The 25,751-nt window shown below is 40.1% G+C and overlaps 1 protein-coding gene across 6 annotated transcripts in view; it reads right to left on the bottom strand.

Annotated features, from left to right (window-relative positions):
* The window catches only part of akap9 (A kinase (PRKA) anchor protein 9), an 85,746-nt gene that overhangs the window by 30,133 nt on the left and 29,862 nt on the right, over positions 1–25,751 (bottom strand). For 4 of the 6 annotated variants that reach the window (XM_010791469.1, XM_010791470.1, XM_010791474.1 and 1 more), the window contains 18 exons: positions 24,633–24,710; positions 23,077–23,221; positions 22,826–22,896; positions 22,614–22,734; positions 22,288–22,385; positions 21,745–21,850; positions 20,869–21,106; positions 19,171–19,222; positions 17,958–18,278; positions 16,796–17,071; positions 14,567–14,691; positions 14,085–14,296; positions 12,522–12,742; positions 7,710–7,872; positions 4,959–5,053; positions 4,404–4,521; positions 3,392–3,430; positions 2,277–2,509 (listed from right to left, as the gene is read on the bottom strand). In XM_010791469.1, the coding sequence (XP_010789771.1) occupies positions 2,277–2,509; positions 3,392–3,430; positions 4,404–4,521; positions 4,959–5,053; positions 7,710–7,872; positions 12,522–12,742; positions 14,085–14,296; positions 14,567–14,691; positions 16,796–17,071; positions 17,958–18,278; positions 19,171–19,222; positions 20,869–21,106; positions 21,745–21,850; positions 22,288–22,385; positions 22,614–22,734; positions 22,826–22,896; positions 23,077–23,221; positions 24,633–24,710 (2,712 nt within the window). The remainder of the gene's footprint in view (positions 1–2,276; positions 2,510–3,391; positions 3,431–4,403; positions 4,522–4,958; positions 5,054–7,709; positions 7,873–12,521; positions 12,743–14,084; positions 14,297–14,566; positions 14,692–16,795; positions 17,072–17,957; positions 18,279–19,170; positions 19,223–20,868; positions 21,107–21,744; positions 21,851–22,287; positions 22,386–22,613; positions 22,735–22,825; positions 22,897–23,076; positions 23,222–24,632; positions 24,711–25,751) is intronic. The other 2 variants (XM_010791471.1, XM_010791473.1) reach the window with 2 other exon arrangements.

The raw sequence follows: 25,751 nt of genomic DNA, 5'->3' as shown, positions 1-25,751 counted from the left end.
AAAAAAGTATTTAGTCAGCCACCAATTGTGCAAGTTCTCCCACTTAAAAAGATGAGAGGCCTGTAATTTTCATCCTAGGTATACCTCAACTATTAGAGACAAAATGAGAAGAAAAAAAAAATCCAGAAAATCTCATTGTCTGATTTTTAAAGAATTTATTTGCAAATTATGGTGGAAAATAAGTAATTTGGTCAATAACAAAAGTTCATCTCAATACTTTGTTATATACCCTTTGTTGGCAATGACAGAGGTCAAACGTTTTCTGTAAGTCTTCACAAGGTTTTCACACACTGTTGCTGGTATTTTGGCCCATTCCTCCATGCAGATCTCCTCTAGAGCAGTGATGTTTTGGGGCTGTCGCTGGGCAACACGGACTTTCAACTCCCTCCAAAGATTTTCTATGGGGTTGAGATCTGGAGACTGGCTAGGCNCGCTGGGCAACACAGGCTTTCAACTCCCTCCAAAGATTTTCTATGGGGTTGAGATCTAGAGACTGGCTAGGCCACTCCAGGACCTTGAAATGCTTCTTACGAAGCCACTCCTTCGTTGCCCGGGCGGTGTGTTTGGGATCATTGTCATGCTGAAAGACCCAGCCACGTTTCATCTTCAATGCCCTTGCTGATGGAAGGAGGTTGTCACTCAAAATCTCACGATACATGGCCCCATTCATTCTTTCCTCTACACGGATCAGTCGTCCTGGTCCCTTTGCAGAAAAACAGCCCCAAAGCATGATGTTTCCACCCCCATGTTTCACAGTAGGTATGGTGTTCTTTGGATGCAACTCAGCATTCTTTCTCCTTCCAAACTACGTCTAGTTGAGTTTTTACCAAAAAGTTCTATTTTGGTTTCATACTGACCATATGAACATTCTCCCAATCCTCTTCTGGATCATCTAAATGCTCTCTAGCAAACTTCAGACGGGCCTGGACATGTACTGGCTTAAGCAGGGGGACACGTCTGGCACTGCAGGTATTTGAGTCCCTGGCGGCGTAGTGTGTTACTGATGGTAGCCTTTGTTACTTTGGTCCCAGCTCTCTGCAGGTCATTGACTAGGTCCCCCCGTGTGGTTCTGGGATTTTTGCTCACCGTTCTTGTGATCATTTTGACCCCACGGGGTGAGATCTTGCGTGGAGCCCCAGATCGAGGGAGATTATCAGTGGTCTTGTATGTCTTCCATTTTCTAATAATTGCTCCCACAGTTGATTTCTTCACACCAAGCTGCTTACCTATTGCAGATTCAGTCTTCCCAGCCTGGTGCAGGTCTACAATTTTGTTTCTGGTGTCCTTTGACAGCTCTTTGGTCTTGGCCATAGTGGAGTTTGGAGTGTGACTGTTTGAGGTTGTGGACAGGTTTATTTTATACTGATAACGAGTTCAAACAGGTGCCATTAATACAGTTAACAAGTGGAGGACAGAGGAGGCTCTTAAAGAAGAAGTTACAGGTCTGTGAGAGCCAGAAATCTTGTTTGTTTGTAGGTGACCAAATACTTATTTTCCACCATCATTTGCAAATAAATTCTTTAAAAATCAGACAATGTGATTTTCTGGATTTATTTCTTCTCATTTTGTCTCTCATAGTTGAGGTATACCTAGGACGAAAATTACAGGCCTCTCATCTTTTTAAGTGGGAGAACTTGCACAATTGGTGGCTTACTAAATACTTTTTTGCCCCACTGTAAGTCTATGTATATCATATTGGCCAAATAATCCAATTATAAAAATCGTTGTTAACAAATGTGATCATTTCTATGTTGTTTGCAGCTGACATCAACAGGACAATAGAGGCATTCAAAACACATTCAGAAGATGACGTGCCATCTCCTGCAGGACAAGCGGCCCAATTACAGTGTGATGGTGGGAACAAACTCATCAACGCTTTAGGCAGAGACCCCCAGAGAGACCGAGTTATGTCAATGACTAATCAAGGGCAATGAGCTGCATCGAAAAAAAGGAAACTTTGCAAAATGTTAAAAAGATTTGATTTACTATAATAAAGGAAATGAAAGTAGAACATATTTTTCCTTTTCAGAGCTAGAAAAACATAATTTTGTAATCATTTATGAACACGATTCTTGCCAAGATTTTTGACTGATATCATAGATGTTCTGTTGAATATTAATTCAATCTCCATTGATAGCTGGTATAAGAATTTCATTCATGATTTAAGGCTGGAATAAAACATAACGTTTGTCTCACTGACTTGAAAGTTTTCTTAACTTTGAATATTGAGAAGAATAACTACAATGCCAGAGGAGGCCATGTTGTGTGTCACCCACATCGAGGAACCTCCTGTTCTTGTCCAGCTGCTTCTCCAGAGCCTGGACCTGCTGTCGGAGGTCTCCGCTCTCTGAGCTCTGAGTGTTCTCCAGCTCGATCACCCTGTTGTTCTGCTCCTCCAGCTCCGCCTCCAGCAGCTTCACCTGCTTCAGGAGCTCGGTGTTCTCCTTCTCCGCCTGCCGCTGGACCTCCACCTTCTCCTTCATCAGCTTCTCCGTCTCCTCCAGAAGGTCTACAGGAGACAGCGGACGAAGAAAGAGAAGTTAAGTATTGCTGCCTCTCCTCTAAAGGTGGCTTACTTAAGTTAATGATTCATTCAGGTTTGATTTTGGAGACAAACAGGATGCTGAGATGGAGCTACTGAAGAGTCTGAAGTCTGTGAGCCACATGACTAGATTTTTATTTTTTTTTTTACCATGTTGTTAGAAAATAATAATCAACTTCCTTCTCTAAAATGTTATATACTTTTACAGCTATGTGGACTTCAGACTCTTCCAATATTTCAGTCAACTTCCCAACAAAACACCCAGATACCAAACATGACTCCCCATCATGATGCCTCTTTCCAGTGAACAACACCCAGGATCACCCCCCCGCAGGATTAGTGCAAAAGTAACAAGGTGAGAGAGTGCAAATGAGAGAACAGACAGGTAGACAGCCCAGACATTGCAATATCCATGCCCAGTAAGCATTTACAGGCAGGAGAGGGACTTCCTGAACAGCCAATCACCTCACTTCCTTTAAAGAAATGCTGCAAGCACAGCATCTACATATCTAAAATATATGCAGTCATTAAAAAAGATGGCTGGATTCAGAGTGTCGATGATGGCAGTTAGGAAATCATGACTACATATATGTCTCTGTACTTTAAATGTATTTCATCATGCTAAAATTACTGTTTACATTGACATTAAAAAAGACAAACAGGGCAAAAAGTAAAATTAAAAAGCTGAAGCAAAGGTTAGCGATTGAACAGAGTGAGTTGGTGAGCCAATAGCAAGCAAGCTCAAAGCGTTGTTGGTGAGTTGCTGGATTAGGGTTTAAGAGGTGAACTCTAGATGATTATTAAGAACACATAGTAGAAATGACTGAGCCATGCTCAAAGTGGACACACCTGCTTCAGGTGCTGCAACCATTGCAGCTTCAACTAGGCCTACAGGAGAATAAGAAAGCACAGAAATGTAACATGCTCTTTTTTTTTTCATGAACAGGAAAATTCTTAGATAAGGAATAGAAAAGGGTGGAGATAGGATGACAGCGCTTTTGTGTCCGTTTCATTCGAGGAGGTTAAGGCTGTAGAAAGGATGCTGTGAAAGGAAAAGGTTTCTGCATAAAGCCCTTTTAGTTTTACCCTTAATTACTTACCATTTGACCAGAGAATGTACTCATGGGAAACCTTTTTTATAAATGTAGGTTATAATGGGAAATGAGCAGAAACACTTTATTTGTCCGGAGCACTTCATGGCAAACATCTGTAAATGGATGTCTATGTTCACAAATACCAGCAGGAAGTGTTCAAGGAATCTAGATAAGAGTTTCCTAAGGGAAGAATTATTCAAACAATACATATCTTGTAGACATTTTAACTCTTGGTATACATTCTGTTGACCTATTGTATCACCCATAAATGTTTGCTTTCATTTCCGTTCGGCCACAGCAACAGAAGAACTACAAAGTTAATCATTATGAGGCTCGACACATTTACATTCTAGAAACCAGTTTCAATGCAGATCAAGGTTTTGTATCCCGTCAGATAAAAACAACCTCTCTATGACGTGCAGCTGGCAATGACTCAGGTTTATTGTTTCACAACAGACTGCCCTTTGTAATCCAACAAATGATCTATGTTTGAATGTAGGTTTCAATACAGCCATACCAAACAAACTGTCACTTGAAACTCAAGCCTTGATAAAAGATAACAAAAAGACCTGAGTTTATTTTTGCTATTCTAACTCTCATCTATAATGCAATAAAGATCACAATATCAAACCTATATTTTATGATCAGATCAGGTTTCATTCAATGATTCATATTTTACCTTCAAATATTAAAAAATATGTAACTTCCTGTGACTAAGCAATCAAAAATCTGTACATATTTCGGCAAGGGAATTTTGGGATACGTACGAAGCTCGCGGGGCCCGGATTCCTCCCTCATGGCGTCTTGTTGCCGTGACATCAGCCCCCGCTCCTCCTGCATCTGAAGCCTCTCCTGCTCCAACTCCTGCAGCCGGCTAGCTGTCACCTGCACGGAGGAAGCAGATTCAGAACTCTGATATACATGTTGAATGTAAGTATGTGTTGTCGAGTTGAAGACAAGGATCTCCCATCCCAACGCATGAAGAGCAACAGATTTTAATGTGAATGAGGAATTGATGCTTCCGTGGACTTCATTTACCATCGACCCTGATTGGACATTAGTAAAAAAAAAAGTGAAATTTTTTCTGTGCCGTAGCCTGAATATACACACAATGCTACATTAATACGACACCTCAACTAACTTGTATTTCAGATTTGAACTAATTGGTCCTCAACTGACTGTGCTAACGTGTCGATACATGCAAGTCTGTAGTGTTTTGAGCCAGAGGGGGAAATTATTCCTTTGCATGGTCAGGTCTCATACCATCCCTCACACAATCAAAGGTCATTATTTTCCATCTCTCTGCAGCTTGATTGCCTCACCAGCAGCTCCTGCTCGAGGCTCAGCTGGAGCTCTTCCTTCTGACGTAACTGCTCCTCAGATGCAGCTCGTTCTCCCGTGTAGCCGTCAATCAGACCTGAATGTGGACAAAGCAAGGACAGGTATGAGGTATAAGGACAGCGCTGAAGTAGAAATCCTACATTTCTGCTTTATAAAGTTATTGTTCCCAGCTTTCTCTCCAATTCTAACAATCACTTAACAGAATAATTAAGAGAAATGATTGTGTGTTGATTATAGCTTCAGTCACTCACACACACACACACTGCAGTTATCCAGATGAATGAGCACTTAACAGCAGGATACGAAATCCAAGGTTACCAACAACACAACAGCAAACAGAAATATACATACAGGACACGCTGAGGCACACACACACTTGAATGCAAATGCAGGGACGGACACAAGTGAGCATGGATGACCCATTTTGCTTGACATGAAGTACAAAACTGAGCTGTACACAATGAAATGCAATCATTACTGTACTGCTCTGTCACAGGTCAGCAAGCATTAAGCAGCAGGTTGGTATGCAGCTCATAGTTATAGGAAATGGGGGAACACACACACACACACACACACACACACACACACACACACACACACACACACACACACACACACAAAATGGGACTAATGACCAACCATGTATATGTATTACTCCTTATAACCTAATTGTTTTTTAACCTTGTGTTTGCCATTTTTAAGACCTGTGTTATTGATGTGTTCCTCTTGTGAAACACTTTGAGCTGCAATTAATATTATGAAAGGTGCTATATAAATAAAGTGTATAATTTATTATGGATTCAATGGGCTCTGTGTTTATCTAACACTGAAAGGGGGGCAGAAGGTTAATATCACTTGTGTATTCAGAAGTTATTATGTCATCTAATCAGGAACCAAAGTGTGGGAAGTTTGCCTAAGGAGGGATGCCTCCATGATACACAGCTACAGTATCACATGCAAATGATTATCTTCTTAAAATAAACATTGTCAAATTCACAGTGTTCCTGGGAAACACATCTACCTCCACTTCATATTGTCAGGGTTAGCCTTTTCCCCTTGTTACAAAAATAACAAAAGAAGACTTTTCATCCTTTTCACCGACATAATACACTCTGACTTTTAATCTTTTTTCCTAGGCTGAGCCTATGCCTTGGGTTTATTAGAAACCAGTTTGAAAAGGCCGCACCCCTGAGCTTGTACCTATCTGGATCATCCACACAATAGGAGGATAATTTTCTCTCTTTCAGGTTATTGGAATTTGCACAAGTGGATGTCGAAAAGACAGGCTTAGCAGAAGTCAAGCACTCCCTAATAGTTCAAGAAGAAGACGAACGACATACAAGCTGATAGGCTCTGCACATCTTATAAATGTAATAGTAGTGTGGGGTGCAGAATGTGTTCTCCATAAAAGCGGCAACAACGTGGATTATCTGTTTAGTTGGACAGAAAATATTGAAACAATTTGACTACTAGCAAATATTTTTTAAATTCCAATATGTTTACAATCATGCAAACATTTGACATGTTCTCAGATTCCAGCTGTTAAAATGTCAAATGTGTTTGATGCTTTTCTATGACAAAAATTATGTATTTTGACTGTTGGTAAAGCAAAAGCAAACAAATTAAGGACATTTGTTCAAGTGATTAATCTAAAAAGATATCTGCAGTTTAAATGACAATGACACTAAAAACAATTGTTAGGTGAAGTCCTAGTCAACGATATACATGCATAACAGCAGCTGCATAGATATTGAGACCAGATACAAGGGAACAAACATTTAACAAAACTTCACATTCTCTTTTATTCCTTCCTTTATCTCCTACAGCTTGCAACACGATCCCCCTCTTTGATGTCTATCCTGTAAAACTTTCTATGGTGGCAAATATTTGCTTTTCTTCAGCGCCTCTTTAGGATTACATAAAACAAATATCATAACAGGATTCTAGCATGATGGTATAACACAAGACAGAGTCATAAACTCACCACGGTTCAGTCAGTGTGTACACAAAGCCAGTAAGAAAGAATTGACTGTTGAAAATTTGCCAAATTGTATGAGGGACCCAAATTCAGCCCCTTCAACAAGTGAGTAAGAGTGGATGTGGCTGTAACAGTTGACCCAAGAGGAGCAGCTGTCTCTGACATGGATGGGACATCGAAAAGATCTTAAAGCATTTAAACAGCTTAAACCAATTTCAAAAAGTGGTCACTGAATTCCAAGTGATTCAAGGTTGATAAAGCTTAAATATTTTAATTGTACCTTTCACCCTCATACACAAACTCTGGCGATTTTGTTGGCATGAGCAGTCAGATGTCCAAACACATATCAAAAACATTTGAGCAAACAGAAATGACCATTTGTGGATTTCTTACCGCAGATGGTCTCACACTCCTTCACTCTCCCTTTCTAACAGCTGATCCACACACTCCCTGTAACACCCCCTCCCCCTAACAGATGCACAGATGCTTTTTCACTTCACTTCCTCCTTATGCTCTCTGTGATCGTTCTGACGCACAGACACACATTGTCACATCATCAATTAGAGTCTATAGAGAAACATCTAGTGCTGCCTATAAGGAGGCTTCATAAAGAAGATGGATTTGAAAAGCTTCTAACAGACGATGACAGTTCTGTGCACGCTCCAATCAAAACATGTACGCGTAATTAGTGTTGTGCTGATCCTAAATCCTTGAAATGACATGTTTGAAAATGGCGTTATTCAGAGGAACTCACCCTCAGCGCGGTGCAGTTCCAGAGCCAGCTGCTCGCGGGCCCGGGCCTCCTCCGCAAGCCTCTCCTGCAGCTCTTCCTGCTTCTGCAGCAGCTCGTTCATCTCCTGGTTGTGGCGGAAGGACTCCCGCATCAGCTCAGTCTGGGTCAACCGGGCATGCTCAAGCTGAGAGGAAAAGAGATGGTGTTACAGAACAAAAACAGTTAGGAAAGAGGACTTGTTTTGTATAATCTAATCTGCAGACTTTTCTTTTTCACAAGTAGAATAAAAAAATGTGTTAAACATGATTGGAGAATCTAATGAAAGATGCCATTTGGCTGCAGAAAGACCAAGTATTTGTTTGGCAAACACTAGCAGCTAAAAGTCAGGAGATTTCAGCCTTTGACTAATCTTTTTTAAATCGCTACTAAAAAGTCCTGGAAAGAATTCTAAATCACTTGATCCCCCCTTTGAATCTGCAATTTGCATGTTTGGCACTGGAGATGGGCTCTGGTTTAACTCAGTCACTCTAACATATACACGTTTAGTTTATTTTAATGCACAGCAATCGACCTGTGCTCATAGCTTTCAATGTCCATTTTATTATTTTAACACATTTACAACATAAACATATCATAACACGAGGGGCTAAACCTATAAACGTTTTCCTTTTGAAAATCAAAGCTTTATTTCAGAAATATCTTCCAGCCAATTTGTAAAACAGGTATTTTCTAAGAGATATACATACAAGCTACATCACTGCTTAATAGCAGTATTATTATTTAAAAGATTTGCAGCTAGAAAGCAAATAATACAATTATATTACTGTAAGCCAGCAACCGTTTTTGTTACTCAGAAAAGCATTTTGTTGTCACCGTAAATAATATACCACACTGAATTACAAATGGTTTAACAACACAGTTCATGGTCTGTATGCACAATTTGGAGAGGATTTAACATAAGTGCATTTGCATTGGACAAACTGGCAATTACAAGAGTCGATAATAAAAGGAGGTAGTGTGCAGATGTAACAGAAACGCACTGAGATAATGATATCACGTTTGTTTAATGACCTTCAGGTCAGATGAGAGAAGGCATCTGTTCTGTGTACAGCTATGAAATCATCATAATGAAATAACCCGTTCCCTCGCTCCCATTCATCCGTCATTTACTTTTCATAGATAACCATATCTTTCGAGCAAAGGTCTTTTTGTAACATTGCAGGAACCAGGAAGTGGAAATGTGACCCTTGCACATAGAAGTCATATAATCCTTCTGTTTAAAAAGCAGCACAGAAAGAGATGCTGTGCTCATATGGAAACCACATTTAACGAGCATTAGCGTGTGCAGACATGCCCGCACCTTACAGCCTCTGGTTATTGTACCGATAAAATATTAATCAACCGTGCAGTTCTTTCCATCCACTTCACAAGCCCAATCCCGACATACCATTTAAAAACTCCAACACACAACAGTTAGAGCGAATTTCCCAGGTGTTCACTTACTGTATACGGAGGAGTGGGCAGGGAGATTTTGGAGATAACCTTAAGAAGGTGACCCTTAGTCCTGTGGTTGACATGGGAAATGTGGGTCTGTACCACCACAGCATTTCTCTCATTCAAGGTGCTGCATATTGGGAAAGGTCGGGGAAGGGGTACCCGAGATTCCACCTCGTAAACATCCTGGTCCTCCCCTTCCATCCACGTGCTGCTCTGTATGCCTGAGTTCCAGTAAGAGCGGTAGGAATCCATGGTAAAATAGTGATAGATGTACTGAAAGCTTAAATCGTATGTCCTTTTCTGGGGTGATCAAAACTGATTTCCATTTGTTGTGATCCTTCAGGCTCACCTGCTCAACCACAAATGAGAATGAAGTCCAGAGGGGGATGAAGCAGTGAGCAACGTTGTGGATAGCTCCAAGCAACAGTTTCTATGCGTTTACCACACACACACACACACACATACACACAAAAGGAGTAAACAACAATTGGAGAGGTTGACATTCACGTCATCTTAATCACATGTTGTCTGACGGCGGTAGAACAAGTACCCAGGTAGATATTGAGTGATCATCTTGTGTGAGTTTTTAAAAAGGTCCCTACAAAAAGTGTCATCCTTGACAGTGACAGGGAGTCCCATCCTGGTCTGGCTTTTTAAAAGGCATTCCTGAACACGTCCACAGGAGGTTTGTAAACAAAAAGGCAAGCATTACTTCTCTTCCGGTCCTCTTGAAAGGTCCCTCTGAATATCTCTGCTCTCTCTGACCTTATTTCTTCAGAGTGAAACCATCATGCCGCTCGGTGAAGCTCACACCCCCCCCCCCGTCCGCTCCGGCTTGCTCTTCCCTCTCTCTTTCTCTCTGGGGATTCATTAACAATATGATGACGCCGTAGCAACCCCGACCTGCAGGGAAGCCTCCCAGGGGCCCCTTATAATCGTTTAGTCCGAGCGGCAACCGGCTGAGAGTGAAATGACAGCGCTCCGATCTTAAGTCTTTCACTCACTTCCTTGTAGGATCGCTGTTATTCCTCCTCCACGCATGCTCCCGTGCTCATGCTATGTTATTACTCACTGAATCTGGATCTCTCCGTCCTGTCAGACGAGCTTCCCTAACCCGAGGCAGCCTTCTGTCACTCTGTTACACTCACTTTGCCTCCGTTTACCCATGAGCTTTACAAAAAGATGAAATCCCAGACTTCCAGGGCAGTTTTCCCCACTCAGACGAGAGGATTTTCCTTCCACTTCCTACATTCATCGCAAACAGCGGGACACTGTTCAGCAGAAGTGGGAGGGAAGCAGGTGTGGCTTCCGTCATTAGAGCCAGAGGGTCAGGTAGATTTGCAAGTAGATCACAGGCTCTCCACATACACACAAATAACCCACAGACAACACACGCCCATCCCACTAAAAGTTGTCAAACTGGATTCCCTCCTAACGTAAGAACGTAGTCGGAGGAAATACAATTAGGGCGTTCTGAAAACTCTGCCTCTCGGTCCTAGCTCCCGCCTCTGTTCGGCATGCCGACCGTCACAGTGACTGCACACTTATAATTTCCACGTCTCACCGGCAGATAATGGGAGTGAACAATTAGAAAGCAAACACCTTCCTCAGGCAAATTATTGACAGCAGTACTCTTACAAAGATACTTAACATTCCTGACCGGCTTGTGACATTAATCTAAGTTCAAGACGCTGACGCCGAGGCAAGACGTGACGAGACGGCCCGCTCAGACAAGAGTAATGAGTATCAGATCGATAGCAGCAGGAAAATCATTGAACAGACCATTAAGAGGCTTTGTTGATGATTACACGTTTATTGTGCTGTTAATGTTGTGTTCTTGGAGGAGATGTAAACAGCCTGACATGTCACCTGCTTGTAAAATCTAAAGTGGGTCTTTAATTGGGCTGTAACTAACGATTATTTTCATTTATTTCAATATTTCTTGGGTAATTTATTCAAATTAAAATACTAAATGTCAGAATAGTGAAACATTTTATAATTTCACCAAACCCACGTGGGTTATATTATATTTTTGTTATACTTTTTTATAAATATGATTGCTTCTTTGAAGTAGAAGAAAACAGCAAATATTTACATTTCTTACAGCTGTTGAAGTGATATTTCTGGCTTTTTTGGGCTGAAAAGAACTTAAATGTGTTGCAGATTTATAATTTCACCATTGAAGCTCCATTTCAAAGGACAATATCAAACTTATGATAGTGGAGCAAACCAATATTTGGTTTATGATACTGAGGAACACAGAACAAATACAATCAGGTTTACAAAATGACAAACGAGATGATCCATTTTCAGATCATTCTCAGTTCCGTGTTAAAAATGTTTTAAATGTACAACCGCCAAGATGACACATTTTCTTAAAACGGTTATAACCACAAAATAGCCTTTAAAAAACTTCAAACTAATCAATAAATAACATGTAACCAACAGTCACTCTGCGGTGTAGATGAACGCTGAAACAACAGTGATGCTCGGCCTGACATGTCTTTAAAGCTATTTTTAGATCGGCAAGATGAAACCCATCTCAGCGTGAGTAACGCATGAGTTTCAGCCAGCGGGAAGATGTGATGTGCAGTCAGTTACTGTAACGCATTCAATGGCCTAGTTAAAGCGCTGTCTCTGTGCTGGGCTGACACTGGACACAGCCCGAGGGGGGGTTGCTCTGTCCACTACCGACTAGGATAGGCTGATCGCACAGACAAAAGCTCAGTGTAAACACAGCTCGTATCTATTGGCAACCACTGAGAATGAGGCAGCTCTTTTGTGTGCGCTTTCTAGACAAGCCAACTTTGTTGCCGGCCACATTCTGGAATCTCATCCCCATTATACCTCCATGAACAGGCGTAGAAACCCACAGAGGGGGTTAACAGCATCGAGTGGGGGTATTTAACTGTTTTGACAAAGCCTAAACGTGTCACTGGAGCTTTCGGCACAAACACTCAAAGACCCCATTTCATTCACAAAGGACTTTAACTACTTTATTATGAGAGTAGTGAAAGTTGGCATCAAATGTTTGTTGATTTTTATGTTGATTTAGTCCTACTTTGATTGTATTACATAACTCTAAGTAACTGCTTACTTGTGATGATTTAAATAAGCAGCATTTCGTTTTTTTAAGGAATAGCTTTTATTTTGGGAACCATGCCTAGATGCTTTTTTTCCAGAAAGTTAGATGAAGAGATTGATACTGCTAAGCGGTTACAGTGTATGCCAAATGAATATTCCTGGGTGAGATTCCAGGCCTGGGTGCTTTGTTTTGTGTCACACAAACACATCACAACTCTCCACACTGTCAAACAAGGGCAAAGAAGTTTGTACCTCGTTGGTAGTGTCGGTGATGGCCATCAACATCTTCTCCAGAGCCGTCTGCAGTCGGCTGCTGATTCCCATCAGACACTCCTCGTTCTCCAGCTGAGTCCCCGCCCCCAGCAGCAGGCTTTCCATCATCTGCTGAGACACCTCCAGACCTTCATGAGCCTCGGCATCACCGGACCACACGGTCACATCGCCGGTCGCTGTCCCGCTCTCCTGGCAACCCTCTGCAGAGGAACAGCAAGCAGAAACACATCACCATAAAACTGATGTTTGATACATTTTCAACAAATTAACAGTTCTAAGATATTGTGTGACTATTAAGGCTGCACCGATTTTACGATCAACACAAAAAGTATTAATTATTGCAGACTATTAAGAGAAACGATTAAACATATTATACAAAGTAATAAGTAGTTTACAACTTCTATCAGAAGCTTGCAGATGTTTTTTACTGCTATAGCTTAAGACAAAAAATATATATATATATTGTGAAGATAATCAGCACATTGAATGAAGAACATTCATTGTTAAAGCTCTCATTAAAACTGTCGTGAAAAAATGAATTGCTTTAAGGCTAGGTGTACGACAAGTGCAACCTTAAACCCTAACCAGGAAGCAAAGCATTGCTAAATATATAACCATAACAAGAGAGTAGTAGCATATATAAACCGGTTCAAATTAGTCAATGAGTTACATAGCGTAATATACATTTAATTATTGTACTTTGTAACATTCTCAGGTGGCATTTACTTAACTTTTTATTAATTTTATAACCATCACAATGTTTTCAAACACACGATTGACTTTATCTAAAAGATAATTTTTTCCACAAAATAAATATTAAAACTGGAATATCAGATAATATAAGTACAGAGGTCTCATGAAAGACTTGGTGTCCGTTATTTTCTTTTTCTTTGACTAACGGTCGAGCTGTTATTTGCATTTGATCATGTTGACAAGAGTACACATGCATACACACACTGATGGTGTTTTTTGATCATAGTATCCAGGTTTGGTGAAGAAAGAGGAGGACCCACTCTAGGTCGGGCCAATAGCATAATGAATTCATGGTGCAGTGTTTTGCACCTTGACTACATGATGCTTCTGCAAGGAGGTTAGTTTAAACAGTCAGGGCTGCCAGCAACACTCTGAATTTGCTAAAAGTTACATTTAGAATCAACTTATAATGAAACTCTAGAAGTCCACATAAGAAGAAATGTCATGCCCTACTTGCTTCTGAATGTTTTCTCATCAGGACATAATAAATGAAAACTGATTCTAAACATGATGAAATGCAACAATGCTAACGCAATTGCAGATTCGATGGTGTAAAACTGCAAAGACATGTTTTAAATGTCCGATACTGAGGTGCTGTATAGTATACGCACACTTCACCGTTATCCTAGGACTTTTCTTTTCCCTTTGTTTGTTTACTCATTTACAAATCTCCCTTCCAGCTAACTACTAACTACTGAATCACCATGTTTGAGAGGATGAGCAGTTGAGCCTGGTGCCCAAACACAAGCACCATCATTTCAACTATTCCATGGACCTGATGTTACTTGCCTGCAGCGTATGGTCTGCCAGGCTCAGTGTTAACTCTCTGCCAGGTCTCTCTCTGTGTGGTGGAGAGGGGGGGTGCAGCCTGCTGCCCTCCGCTGGAAGCCTCATGCAGACTCTGCATGTGGAGGCCCATCGTTTCCTCCGCTGCTGCCGTGGTCTTCAGGACGTCAACCAGAACCTGACAGAGTTTCTCATTGGCCTTACGCAGGACGATTCTGAAAGCAAAAACACTTATATTAAAAACAATGGCAGTAGAAGAGATTCTTTTAAATTATCTGCAGTTATTGAAAAACTAAAGTCAGTCGGTTAAAAGCTTAGCAATTAACCACAAATGTTTATTTAAACACAGGCAAAAACATGCAAACAATTACTACAAAGGACCAACTCACAGTTAAAAAGCTTTACAATGCTTCTCCATTGTGGAGCATCTCGGTTCATTAAGTTTTATAATAATGGAAGAATGTTAACACAGTTCCCATCACTACCTTTCAGTGGACTCTCCATCATCCTGTGAGGACAGTTTGCCTCCCCCAGCCTGCTTCACTCCCGGAAAGGCTGAGTCTTCCTCTTCCTCAGCTTCTTCTTGTCCATCCTCTTTCTTCCTTAGGGCCTGGACCGGCAAGAGAGAGAGCACAGACAGCAGCCCCGTCATTACGGAGTTGCGTTGTGATGAACAGACTCCTGAAATCTCTGGACAGCGAACTGTAGTCTGGCTTTATGTGCCGCCATTAGGAAAAGTACATTCAAATAAGGCGCAGCGCGGGGCATGTAGACACACTGGCCTTTTAACAAGCACACACACAAACACACACACACACACACAAACACACACACAAACACACACACACACACACACACACACACACACAAAGGGGCACTTCTAAGTCCCTTGGAGCCGAGAGGAAACACTACTATCTTTGTGCAGCTATGGCAACAGGTGCACCTGAGGCACAGTGACTAGCAGGGGCGATAGCTCCATCTTCTGAAAGATCAGCGGAAATGCAGCTCCAGCATCTTCTTAAGAGTTAAGTTACATGACAGCATGTAGTAAATGATACTCACAGATTAGAAACATGAAATACCTCTAAACAGGCCTTTTAAACATCAAATTAAAAAGGATCCAACACACCAAAGTTTGAGACAGGGATTGAGGTTAATAACTGTGAGAAGACTGACTGTTTATAATGAGAATGAGCAGGCTTTACAGAAGCTAACAGCTAAAATAATCAAATATAAATGTTTTTTTTGGCCTAAATCTTAGTTAAGAACAATTGATGGCGCTTGGGATGAAAGACCTCATATAAACATTTGTAGTTTATTTGTATTTATTAAAATGTTTCTTTATGTTGAGTCTAACTTCATTACAGGCTAATTGTTTATATTTGATGTTTGCTTTTTAACAGCTTTTAAGTTTAAATGTACTCTATTGACATGTTTAACCATCAAATAATTAGTTTGTCCATATTTATTAAAGAAAACTAAAAAGAAAATCAAAGATTCAGAACTTGTATTCTCATCCCTTAGCTTGGTTTGTCATACTTAAACATAATTGTTGTACACATTTACACATTACTTTATGTTCGAGTAGTCTTAAGAAAAGATTCATGTTCATTTTATTTTCAATGACTCCACAAAATTCACCTTAATCTTATTGATAAATGAATGAGAGGGGAACATAATAATGTGGGTAAACTTCTAAATCAAGTGTTTTCAAAGAACATACAGAGACATTTCCTCATTAAACTAATCTGAGCCAATTACTGAGGCTTAAGAACTTTCTTTGACTAAATGATCCTTACTGAATGTCACCGAGAGTGAGTTAGAGCAGCTCAGCTCACACAGAGCAGTGAACCCGACAGCCACTGCTATCACACAGTTAAAGCTTAATCATGCAATAAATGGTTCGTGAAAGCCTAACAGGCATTGGGATAAGCTCTTCAAGGCATGAGCAGTGTTTCAAAAAGAATCCCAAAGCAACTCGAGGAAACCAGTGCATGCAGAGCAGAAAGAAACAAAGTGTTTATAATCAAAAATGTGGAATGTCTTCATTTACAGAGGTGGACAAACAACTATGAATACTGTGAAATAACTTAAATTGTTTGACACAGATAAACAATTTTTCCTCATATCTTGGTAAAAAAAAACGGTATAAATACATATCGATTCATTTCATCATCAACAGGTTTACTGTTTAGAAGAGTTAAAGAATAAGGATGTTGCACCCTATTCACAGAGAAGGTAAGTGTGTGTGTGTGTGTGTGTGTGTGTGTGTGTGTGTGTGTGTGTGTGTGTGTGTACAATCTAGGTGAAAAGGTTCAATTGAAAAGGTAAATAAAAGCACAAAACCTCCTTGAGACAGGTGCTGAAGAACAAAATATCAACAATACCTGGCTCTACACGTGTTGCTGCGGAGCTTCACACTTTTATCTCGGCTCATAACAAATTCAACTTAGATTGTAACCTTCAGTCAATGATTTAATCAACGCAAACTCAATGCAAGCAGGTAAAAAAGCAGTTAATAAGAATATTTATGTTAGTTCAAGCTTATATAACCCATGATGGAGTAATCAATGCAACACCTGCATTGCGACAAAGTGCCTCAAAAAAGGAACCACACAGCAGTAATGAATCAGATGGAGGTTATTCATTATGGGCTGGCAGTGGGCAGTAAATCAACACATTGCGTGAGTGAAAGCTGGGTTAGTGACACCGACCTGCTCAGCTGCCGATTCAGTTATCCGCAGCTCCTCCTTTAATTGTTTGATCTCTGCATTCCTGTCCTCCAGCTCTCTCTCCAGTCTCTCCTTCTCCACCTCCTCCAGCCAGGCGCCGGGGGTGAGAGGAGCTCCGGCTGTCATCTGCTCCTCGTTCTCCTCCACCTCCTCTGTGGCGGACTGCGTCTGAATGGAGGCGCTCCTCTGGCAGGCACGCTTGTTGATTCGAGCCAGCTCAATCTTCTGTGCAAACTCCACGGACATCTGAACTATGGCCTGTCAGAGATATGGAGAGAGGTCTTAGGACTCTTTCTGATGTAGTTCAGTATTGTATGTTATGCATACGAATGAAAATACTCAGTCCTGTGAGTTCCTCGTGTCATCCTTAATGTACATTTAACTCTTCATGTTCACAAATGTTTCTATTGGTTGATGTTATTTAAAAAAAATTACATTTAAAATAAACAAAACAAAAATATCTCTAGGGCTGCAGCTAACAATCATTTCCAATATTGATTATATTGGAAATTATCTCCTTCGTTAATGGACACATTTCTAGGTTTATAGAACATCAGACAAAAGTGAGAGTTCATTGTTGACATCATGTTTTGTTTTGTCTGAACTGAAATCAACAAACCAAATATATAATATAAAGATAAAACCAGCAAAATGTCGGCATTTCTGGAAAACATGGCAGTTCATTTTGGTAAATCAATGATTGATTAATCTATTACTCATCTAAACCCCAACTGTTATCAATCAAACGTAATGCAATTGTCATCTGCTACAAGCTTTTTGTAAACTGACTAGACACTAGGCTTTGATGTAATAATAATAATAATAATAATAATAGTAATAGATTTAATTTGTGAGCGCTTTTACAGGTGCTCAAAGACGCTTTACAGATAATAGTGAAGAGAAAATAAAAGAGAAGAAAGGAACAACAAATAAATATGTAGTTAAAGTTAAAGTCAAATAATACAAAAACAATCACACATGAAAAGCCAGATTGAAGAGGTGAGTTTTTGTGAGTTTTTTGAAGGTGGTGAGGTCAGTGCAGTCTCTGATGGGTTGTGGGAGTGAGTTCCAGAGGGAGGGGGCAGCGACGGAGAAGGCTCTGTCCCCCCAGGTCCATAATAATACAAGATGTATGGTCACTCACCTTGGCTACTTCCTCCTCCACTCTCTCCCAGTGTTGTCGGTCTTCCAGCCCGGCCGCCCCGAGGCTCTCACTGGAGCCCCCAGCTCCGTTTATACCGTTGAAATCGTTCCCTCCACTCGCCTCTGTTTCCCTCTCCTTGTCTTTCTCTTCTCTCAGTCTCTCCAGCTCTCTGTTGTGCTGCTCTTTGAGAGCTGCTACTTCTTGGACATACTTGTGGTAGAGAGCTTTCCTCAGCGCCTGCAGCTGTGCCGTCAGGCCTGCAGACCTGACAGGCCAGCGCAGCTCCACACCTCCCTCCGACACTTCCCCCTCACACAGGTCCTGCGAATTGTGAGGAAAAGTAAGTTAGAGAAGCTCATTACAAATGAAATCTAACGTAGAAGATAGCAGCAGCTGCAGTGTGTTAAAAAAAGGCAGATAACAAAATATGGACAGCAAAAGATCCCTAAAGGCTGATACAGAAATACACGAGTCCTTTTCCCTGTAGCTAACCCCACCCGCATTTAGACCACTATTAAAACACCGCTTTGTTCTCTCTACCCCCCAGGATGGTAACGCCATAAAGAGATGTCTTGCATCCCATTTCAGGCAGCCACATTTTCCCCAAACACAGCACCACTGTCTGGTGATGAATCCCTTTTTTGTCTGTTTAGCACTCGCCTCAGGCTTAACATCTCCAATCCAAATGTCTTAAAGTGCATCATGCGCAATTTCTTTCAGTTTCTCTCCTGCTCTCGCTCTTCCTGTGCTTCAGTCAATCTTTCTTCTCCTGTCTTGGTGACTGATCTCTGCAGTGACACGCGAGCTGTGGGAACTTTGAGGTTGGATAGAGGGAAGAACAACTAAACCACGATGGAAGTTGGAGTGACGTGAGCGAGAGAGATGGCTTAAATAGAGCGCAAAGCAGAGTCCTCCTTTCATTCAGCAGCGGACACTACAGTACGTCGGATTGGTTCAGGAGTGATACGCTAAAACGGTAAGTTATGTAACGTCCAACCCTTTAAATCGTTAAGATATAGGGCTACTCATGATCCTGCTTCTGGAACATAGCTGGGGAATTTAGAGCATGTTTCAGCCTAAAGGCAGCAACTGCCCCCTCACTCCCAGCATGACTGTCATAGCGTCTTAATGCATGTTCACTAATCAGCTCGTAGTAAGATGTGATGCATGTGACATGAGAGAGTCAGATGAGGGCAAAATGTAGAAGCCAAACCTTTAGCTCATCTCCTTGCTCCTCCATCCTCTCTGGGCTGAAGTCTGGAGCACTGAGGACAAAAAGACAAAACAAGAAGTCAAAATTCATTGATCTGCAACCTTCGATAATGAAAAAAAAAGTTAATTGCCTAGTAGTGCTTAGATATATACATATAAATGTACACTTTTTAAATGTTCCCATAAAAAAACATTTTTACCATTAAACGTTTAGCTCTAAATATTCCTGTGGGACACAACAACAAATATTAAATATAAATGTAAATGACATAAAAGAAACAGAAGTGATTACAGAACTTGGATTGCTGGAATTGAATATGTTGTAATTAATCTGCTGATTATTTTCTCAATCAATGGAAACAAAACTATAAAATCCTATTATAATTGTATTATAGCTTCCTAGAGTCCAGGCGTCTTTCAATCCCTTGTTGTGACCTACACTATCAAATCCAAAAGATGCTCAGTTTACTGTTTTGGTTTTCTCTTTTTTTAATGAATGAGAACGTCTCTACTGGATTAACATAATAGTTGCAAAGTAATTTTCTCACAACTCATTGATTATTTGTTTGAGCTCTAGACATTACATATACAGTGCCCTTGACTACATCAATAATGTACTGTATACTACAAATAATGTAAATGATTAAATTGCACATTGTTATGTTTGTTTAGAAATAATTAGCTTTTAACATGGCAGTAAGTCCCTGCCCTCTACTGTTTGATTTCAGATATGAAATCAAACAGTGGAGGGCAGCAACATCTCAGTTTTCATGGCGACTGCAGGACTGCTTCTTTGTATCTATGAGGAAGAGCTTACCCACAATAATATGGCGCCGTTTGAAAATATATAAGATATCTTCTGTGCATTAGACATGGGCTTCCATAAGACAACATACTTGAGTTTAGTACTAAAGTATATTCTCTTGTTCTGTAATACCATCCAAAATGCAGTCATTGTATATGAAATTGCCATTAGTGTTCCAATGTTTAACATTTATTTCTTAATAATATGTGGACGTATCATTATCTATGCACGTAGCGACTGCTGTACATTTACATTGCCTTGTCTGAATACATACAAATAATGTATCAGTGTTGAAATTGTGTTTTCACAGTGTGCTACGTTGTATCCATGAGGAAGTCATATGGTTTGGTTTGGAAATATAAAAGTTATGCATTTACCAGTTGGTCACAGTGATGACCTATTATTAAAAGGATTATAGTTCTATTTTAGAGCTTAAGTACTTCAGAAACCTCATATAATTCAACACACTGAGTGATGCCTGCTTAAAAAAGTCACATTCATTTGGTTTTCCACACAGCACATGCCTCAGGAAACCATCTGCAGTGGCTAAAATGTTCTTTCATATGTCAAGAGATATTAAGTTCATATTTAGAGAAGGTCTCATTATGTTGAGAATTATCTTTATAATGAATGGATCTTTTATATTAATCTTCAGATTGGCTTCCATAAGACAAGATACTTGAGCTTATTCAAAAGTATATTCTCTTGTTCTGTAATAACATCCCAAATGCAGTCATTGTATATCAAATCCCCATTAGGGTTTCCTATTTCTTAATAATATGTGGACGTATCATTATCTATGCAAGGAGTGACTGTTGTACATTAACATTGCCTTGTCTGAATACATAAGAATAATGTATCAGTGTTGGCATTGTGTTTTCCCAGTGTGTTCACCTGTGGGGTGTCTGCGTGCCGGAGACCTCCTGCAGGCGCTGCTGCAGCATGAAGAGCTCGGTGGCGTAGCGCTCCTCGCTCTCCGCAGCCTGCTGCTGGTAGTGAGCTCGGAGACGCTCCATCTCCTGTCTGTGACTCTCCTCCAGCTGGAGCTGCTTCTGCTGCTCCTCGGCCTTCAACCTCTGAAGTTCCTGTACTGTGAGGGAGGTTGATGCTGCACCAGCTCGCTCCTCCAGATCTGAGCCAGAGAGAGAGAGAGAGAGGAGGAAATGTGAAGTTCATTACGCCTCAACCGGAAAGCATAAAAGCATAAAAGCTTAAAATCAATTAGATGAAACGTTAATGTTCTTTCTGGGGAAAATGGGTCACTGTAGTCACAAATAAGAGGATGTGATACAAAGTGAATGGATAAAAAGGCACAATGCAACAAAAAGTGTGCACCTCTTTGGAAAGAAGAGGAAAACCAGGTTAGCATTTTAATTAAAATATATAGATTGAAGCTTGGGCGCTTTGATAATTCATACCACCAGAAATCTGGCCCAAATAGCTGCTAGTCACTCATTATCATCAGCATCAATTCATGCTTGAAACTCTTTAAAATGGCGCTAAATATAACTGGAATTACTTTATCTAACTGTGCTTAGGTAGAAATGTATTTTATTGAACAGATAGGAAACATGTATTTTTTAGTAATGAAAACCTTAATTAAGGTTATTCTAAATTATGATTTGCTTAAATGATAGAAAATAGTCTGTTTTTTGCTACATAATTGTTTGCCTCTATTTTTCACATCTGTGTTGGGACTCAGTGAGCTGACGTTAGAGCGTGACTTGCTTGCTTTTCCTTTTCGGCCACAGAGGATGAGTCTATGTTTACCTTTCTTTGTGGAGGGGCTTGAGCCGGAAACTTGCCCACGCAGGTCAGAGATCTGCTTCTCGCTGCTGCTCTTCAGTTCATCGTATGCCACTTGCAGCCCCGTCATCTAGGAGAGCGGCAGAGATGTTAGTGTGTTTCTGATAGCGCTGTTACCATCCATGTTCCTCAAACGTGTTTACAATGTGTGCCAATCACATATACAGTATAGTTATCTTTTTATATACAGATAGGAAGTAATACAATACAATACATGAATCAATATGTGCAGATCAAACTGCTTCTTTTGAATCTCACTGCCAATTACAATTCATAAATAAACAGAAACTGTTTGAATGTAATCCAAACATTAAAAAATCGCACCCCCCATTTCATTTTGCAATGCATTGGGAAAATCTAAGAAATCAAGCAATGGCATACATTCTGTATCTTTGAGAATACTTTGTTTTGCTCATCTCAGAGAAAATCAACAAAACCTGCAAAGCATAAGGCTGTATTTTCGTATTGGGGCACAGTTTATGACTTCAGGAAGATGTGTGTTGTTACCTTGTTCCCTTCAGCTCTCAGCTGATCCTGGAGCTGTGACAGTCGATGATGCTCCTGCTCAATCCTCTCCCTCGCCTGCTGAAGACCTCTGTAGAGCTCTATAGAAGACAAAGCCATTTAAAACAATGTTTATTTTTAAAGACTAGATCACATTTCACATATTTGAATTAAGGAATTGGATGATTTATAATCTGGTTTTATTAAAACAGATGAATTTAAAGCACTGGTAGGTATAGAGCCAACTGAATATTCCACAGCGCACTGACAATATTCTGTTGTATTATCTCAAGTACTTCATAATTGTACTACTTCAAGAGAAATATTACCTCTGGCTTCCTGAACAACTGAGGTGGATTCACTAGTTTCCGGTCTTTCCACTGAAGAGGGCGTCTGGCTTTCTGTAGCAACACTCTCCAAAAACTCTTCACCAAACATCTTCACAAAACTCTGAACAGACAAAAAGGTGAACAGCTGTGGTAACCTGGCAACACATTAATAACATGTATTCATAAAACAATAGATCTATAAAATAAATTACCTGAATGATCTCACTGCATTCTTCTGACACAGCTTGTAACATGTTGTGGTATTTAAAGATCTTTGGCTCATCTGGAAAAAACATAGAATATTTACATTTAAATCTTTAATACGGTTCACACACAGCCTAACAACACACACAGTACACAAACAATTATAGATCCACCTGTGCTGATCCATCGTGAATGGTAAATCAAAAGCACTGCCTTGCCACCAACACAAACAAAAGAGACCTCCTACACGTCTGCTCACCCTCTCTGTTATCTTTCAGGTTCTGCAGTTTCAGCTCCAGAGTGTGTGTGCGGTGCTCTGAGTCCTCCTGCTGCAGCTCGATCTGCGCGGCGTGGATCTGAGACAGGCTGAGGCGCTGGGCCTCCATCTGCAGCCGGCACTCCCCCTGAACACAGGAAGACCTCATCACATTAACAAGGAAGGAGGAACATGCCTTTTTTCTACATACATGTTGTCATATTCCAATGGTTGTTTTTATTATTCCTCTAACTGTTTTAGTAGATACAAATGACACTTTTTGAAAAATATGCCTGGAACATTACACACAATTTGTAAAAAGCTAAATATAGATATCATTTATAATTCATTCCTAAATTACATTTTGCAGCGTGCTATATTAGTGGAGCTATATGATTAATTGACACAATTCCAACAATCCTATTTTTATGACAGAGCAGCAGCACGAGCCATCTGTGTTCGGGATGAGAGGTCGGCTATTATCCCTTCTGTAACCGGGAACAAAAGGCAAACAGCGAGGCCTCTTCCTCTAATTATGCCTTAGCACAAATTCATTAGGGTTACAATTATGAAATTGTGATTCTGTTACCTTTGATGTTGGATGCTTTTTGTAGAGTGCACTCTAAATGTTAATTAGGCTGTATTTACAAGGCTTCGTCATGATACAATCCCATCCGTGCTACATCTGACACTGAAGTGGTGAGAGTCCTCTTCAAATCGGCAACAGCTCTGATGTTGCTGCTTAACACTGGCAGAGAAGAGACGCTCTGCGCCTCGCAGACTGCAGCTGCATTATGATGTGCCGCTGCTACACAGCCACTTTGGAGAACATTTAAAAATGAAATATAACTGGAGAGAGGAAATCACTATAACCTTCAAAAGCTCATGCAACATGTATTGGGCCTCCTGCAAGAACCACTCGTACAAATTGGTGATGTTTAGTACTTATGTACGCCTCTTTCTACAGGGTAAACGCTCATATTTACATCATTATAGTGCCATCATTTGAATGCATTTTGACTGCGTATCATATAAATAATCTTTAATAAAATATGTTATTAAAATACACTTAAGGCAAAATTGATATTTCTGTTTCCCAAATTAGTTAGACTTAATTGTTATATGTTGGCACGACAAAGTTGTTGCCAGGGAATCTCTCACAGTGAGAGCTGCCTCAGGGCGCTGTCAAGGTTCACCCTCCATACACCAGACAGAGTTTCATCACTGACTGCTTTGATTCAGAAATGTTTTAATATTTGATGTCAAAACATTTCCTCTTCCTTTCTATCACAGTTAGTCTCTGCTCTGATAACACTTAGTTGCTTTAAATCCTCTAAAGCTGCATCGTACATAGCTACATTTGTTTTATTCTTGTTTAAAGTTAAACTTTAGCAAATATTAAGTAGGAGATTTTTAGGATAAGATCAAATGTGCTTGCGTGAAGCCCTCGAGTGTGTGCTGTAAGAGAACCTTTTTATTGACCTTTACACCAAACTATATGATGTTTCAAAGGGACAGTGACAAACAAAGGGCAGGATGTGAGTTTAGGTGACATTTACATGCTCAGTAGTCTCTTGTTCTTCCTCTGCTTCCTGACTGACAGGCTCCGTGTGCTGACCCGTCCCATGTCTGCTCACCTACACAAGCAACCAGAAGGAAATACACTCTTACATTATATCCTCCAAAAAAATGCAGACAATAGAGAAATCATTGTATAATCGAAATCTAAAGTTTGCCTTTATTTCGTTTTTCTTTCACATATCAGTCGTAATGTTTATCAAGTATAATAACTGATTTTAAAGTTGATCTGTGTATGTTTGCNGACTGACAGGCTCCGTGTGCTGACCCGTCCCATGTCTGCTCACCTACACAAGCAACCAGAAGGAAATACACTCTTACATTATATCCTCCAAAAAAATGCAGACAAAGATGACATTGATGGACGAAAGACAAGGTGAAGCACGATGGAACACTTCCTGAGGTGGAGCAGAAAATAGAGAAATCATTGTATAATCGAAATCTAAAGTTTGCCTTTATTTCGTTTTTCTTTCACATATCAGTCGTAATGTTTATCAAGTATAATAACTGATTTTAAAGTTGATCTGTGTATGTTTGCGTGAACAAAATTCCTCATTAAAAAAATAAGTCCACTTTTTGATTGCGTTGATAATGAAAAGTAAAATAAATTCCAATATTTCAAAACAAAGCACTTTATAAATGATTATTTTATTATTTTATTCATTTATTTGGAAACTATTGTCCTGCCGGTGTTCAAAATGGTGTTCATTATCACACAATAGTCTTGTGAATAAAATCTCATTTCCAAATTGCATTAAGCATTAGAGGCAAACATTACAACTAGTTTTAAAGACTTAATTGGAAACTAACTGAGGATAGCTACTGCCAAATGTCTTTATTTTACAGCCATTACGTTATGCATTTCATTTAAATCAGTGGTCGCCAACCAGTCGATCGCGATCGACCGGTCGATCGCGAGTGTGGTGCAGGTAGATCGCGGACCGTTAAAAAAAAAAGTAACAAAAGAAAGAAAAAGAAAATTAAAATAATAATGTTTGAAAAATACGTTTTTAAATATAAACCTATCATCCACCACCCCGTTAGCAGGTGCCACTTGATTGACGTACATTTGAGAAACCTCAATAATATAATACATTAAC

The sequence above is a fragment of the Notothenia coriiceps genome, unplaced genomic scaffold (genome assembly GCF_000735185.1).
Source record: "Notothenia coriiceps isolate Sejong01 unplaced genomic scaffold, NC01 NC01_scaffold00035483, whole genome shotgun sequence".
In the NCBI taxonomy this organism is placed as follows: domain Eukaryota; kingdom Metazoa; phylum Chordata; class Actinopteri; order Perciformes; family Nototheniidae; genus Notothenia; species Notothenia coriiceps.
Note: the sequence above shows the minus strand (reverse complement) of the source record. Positions and strands in the feature narration are given on the sequence as shown.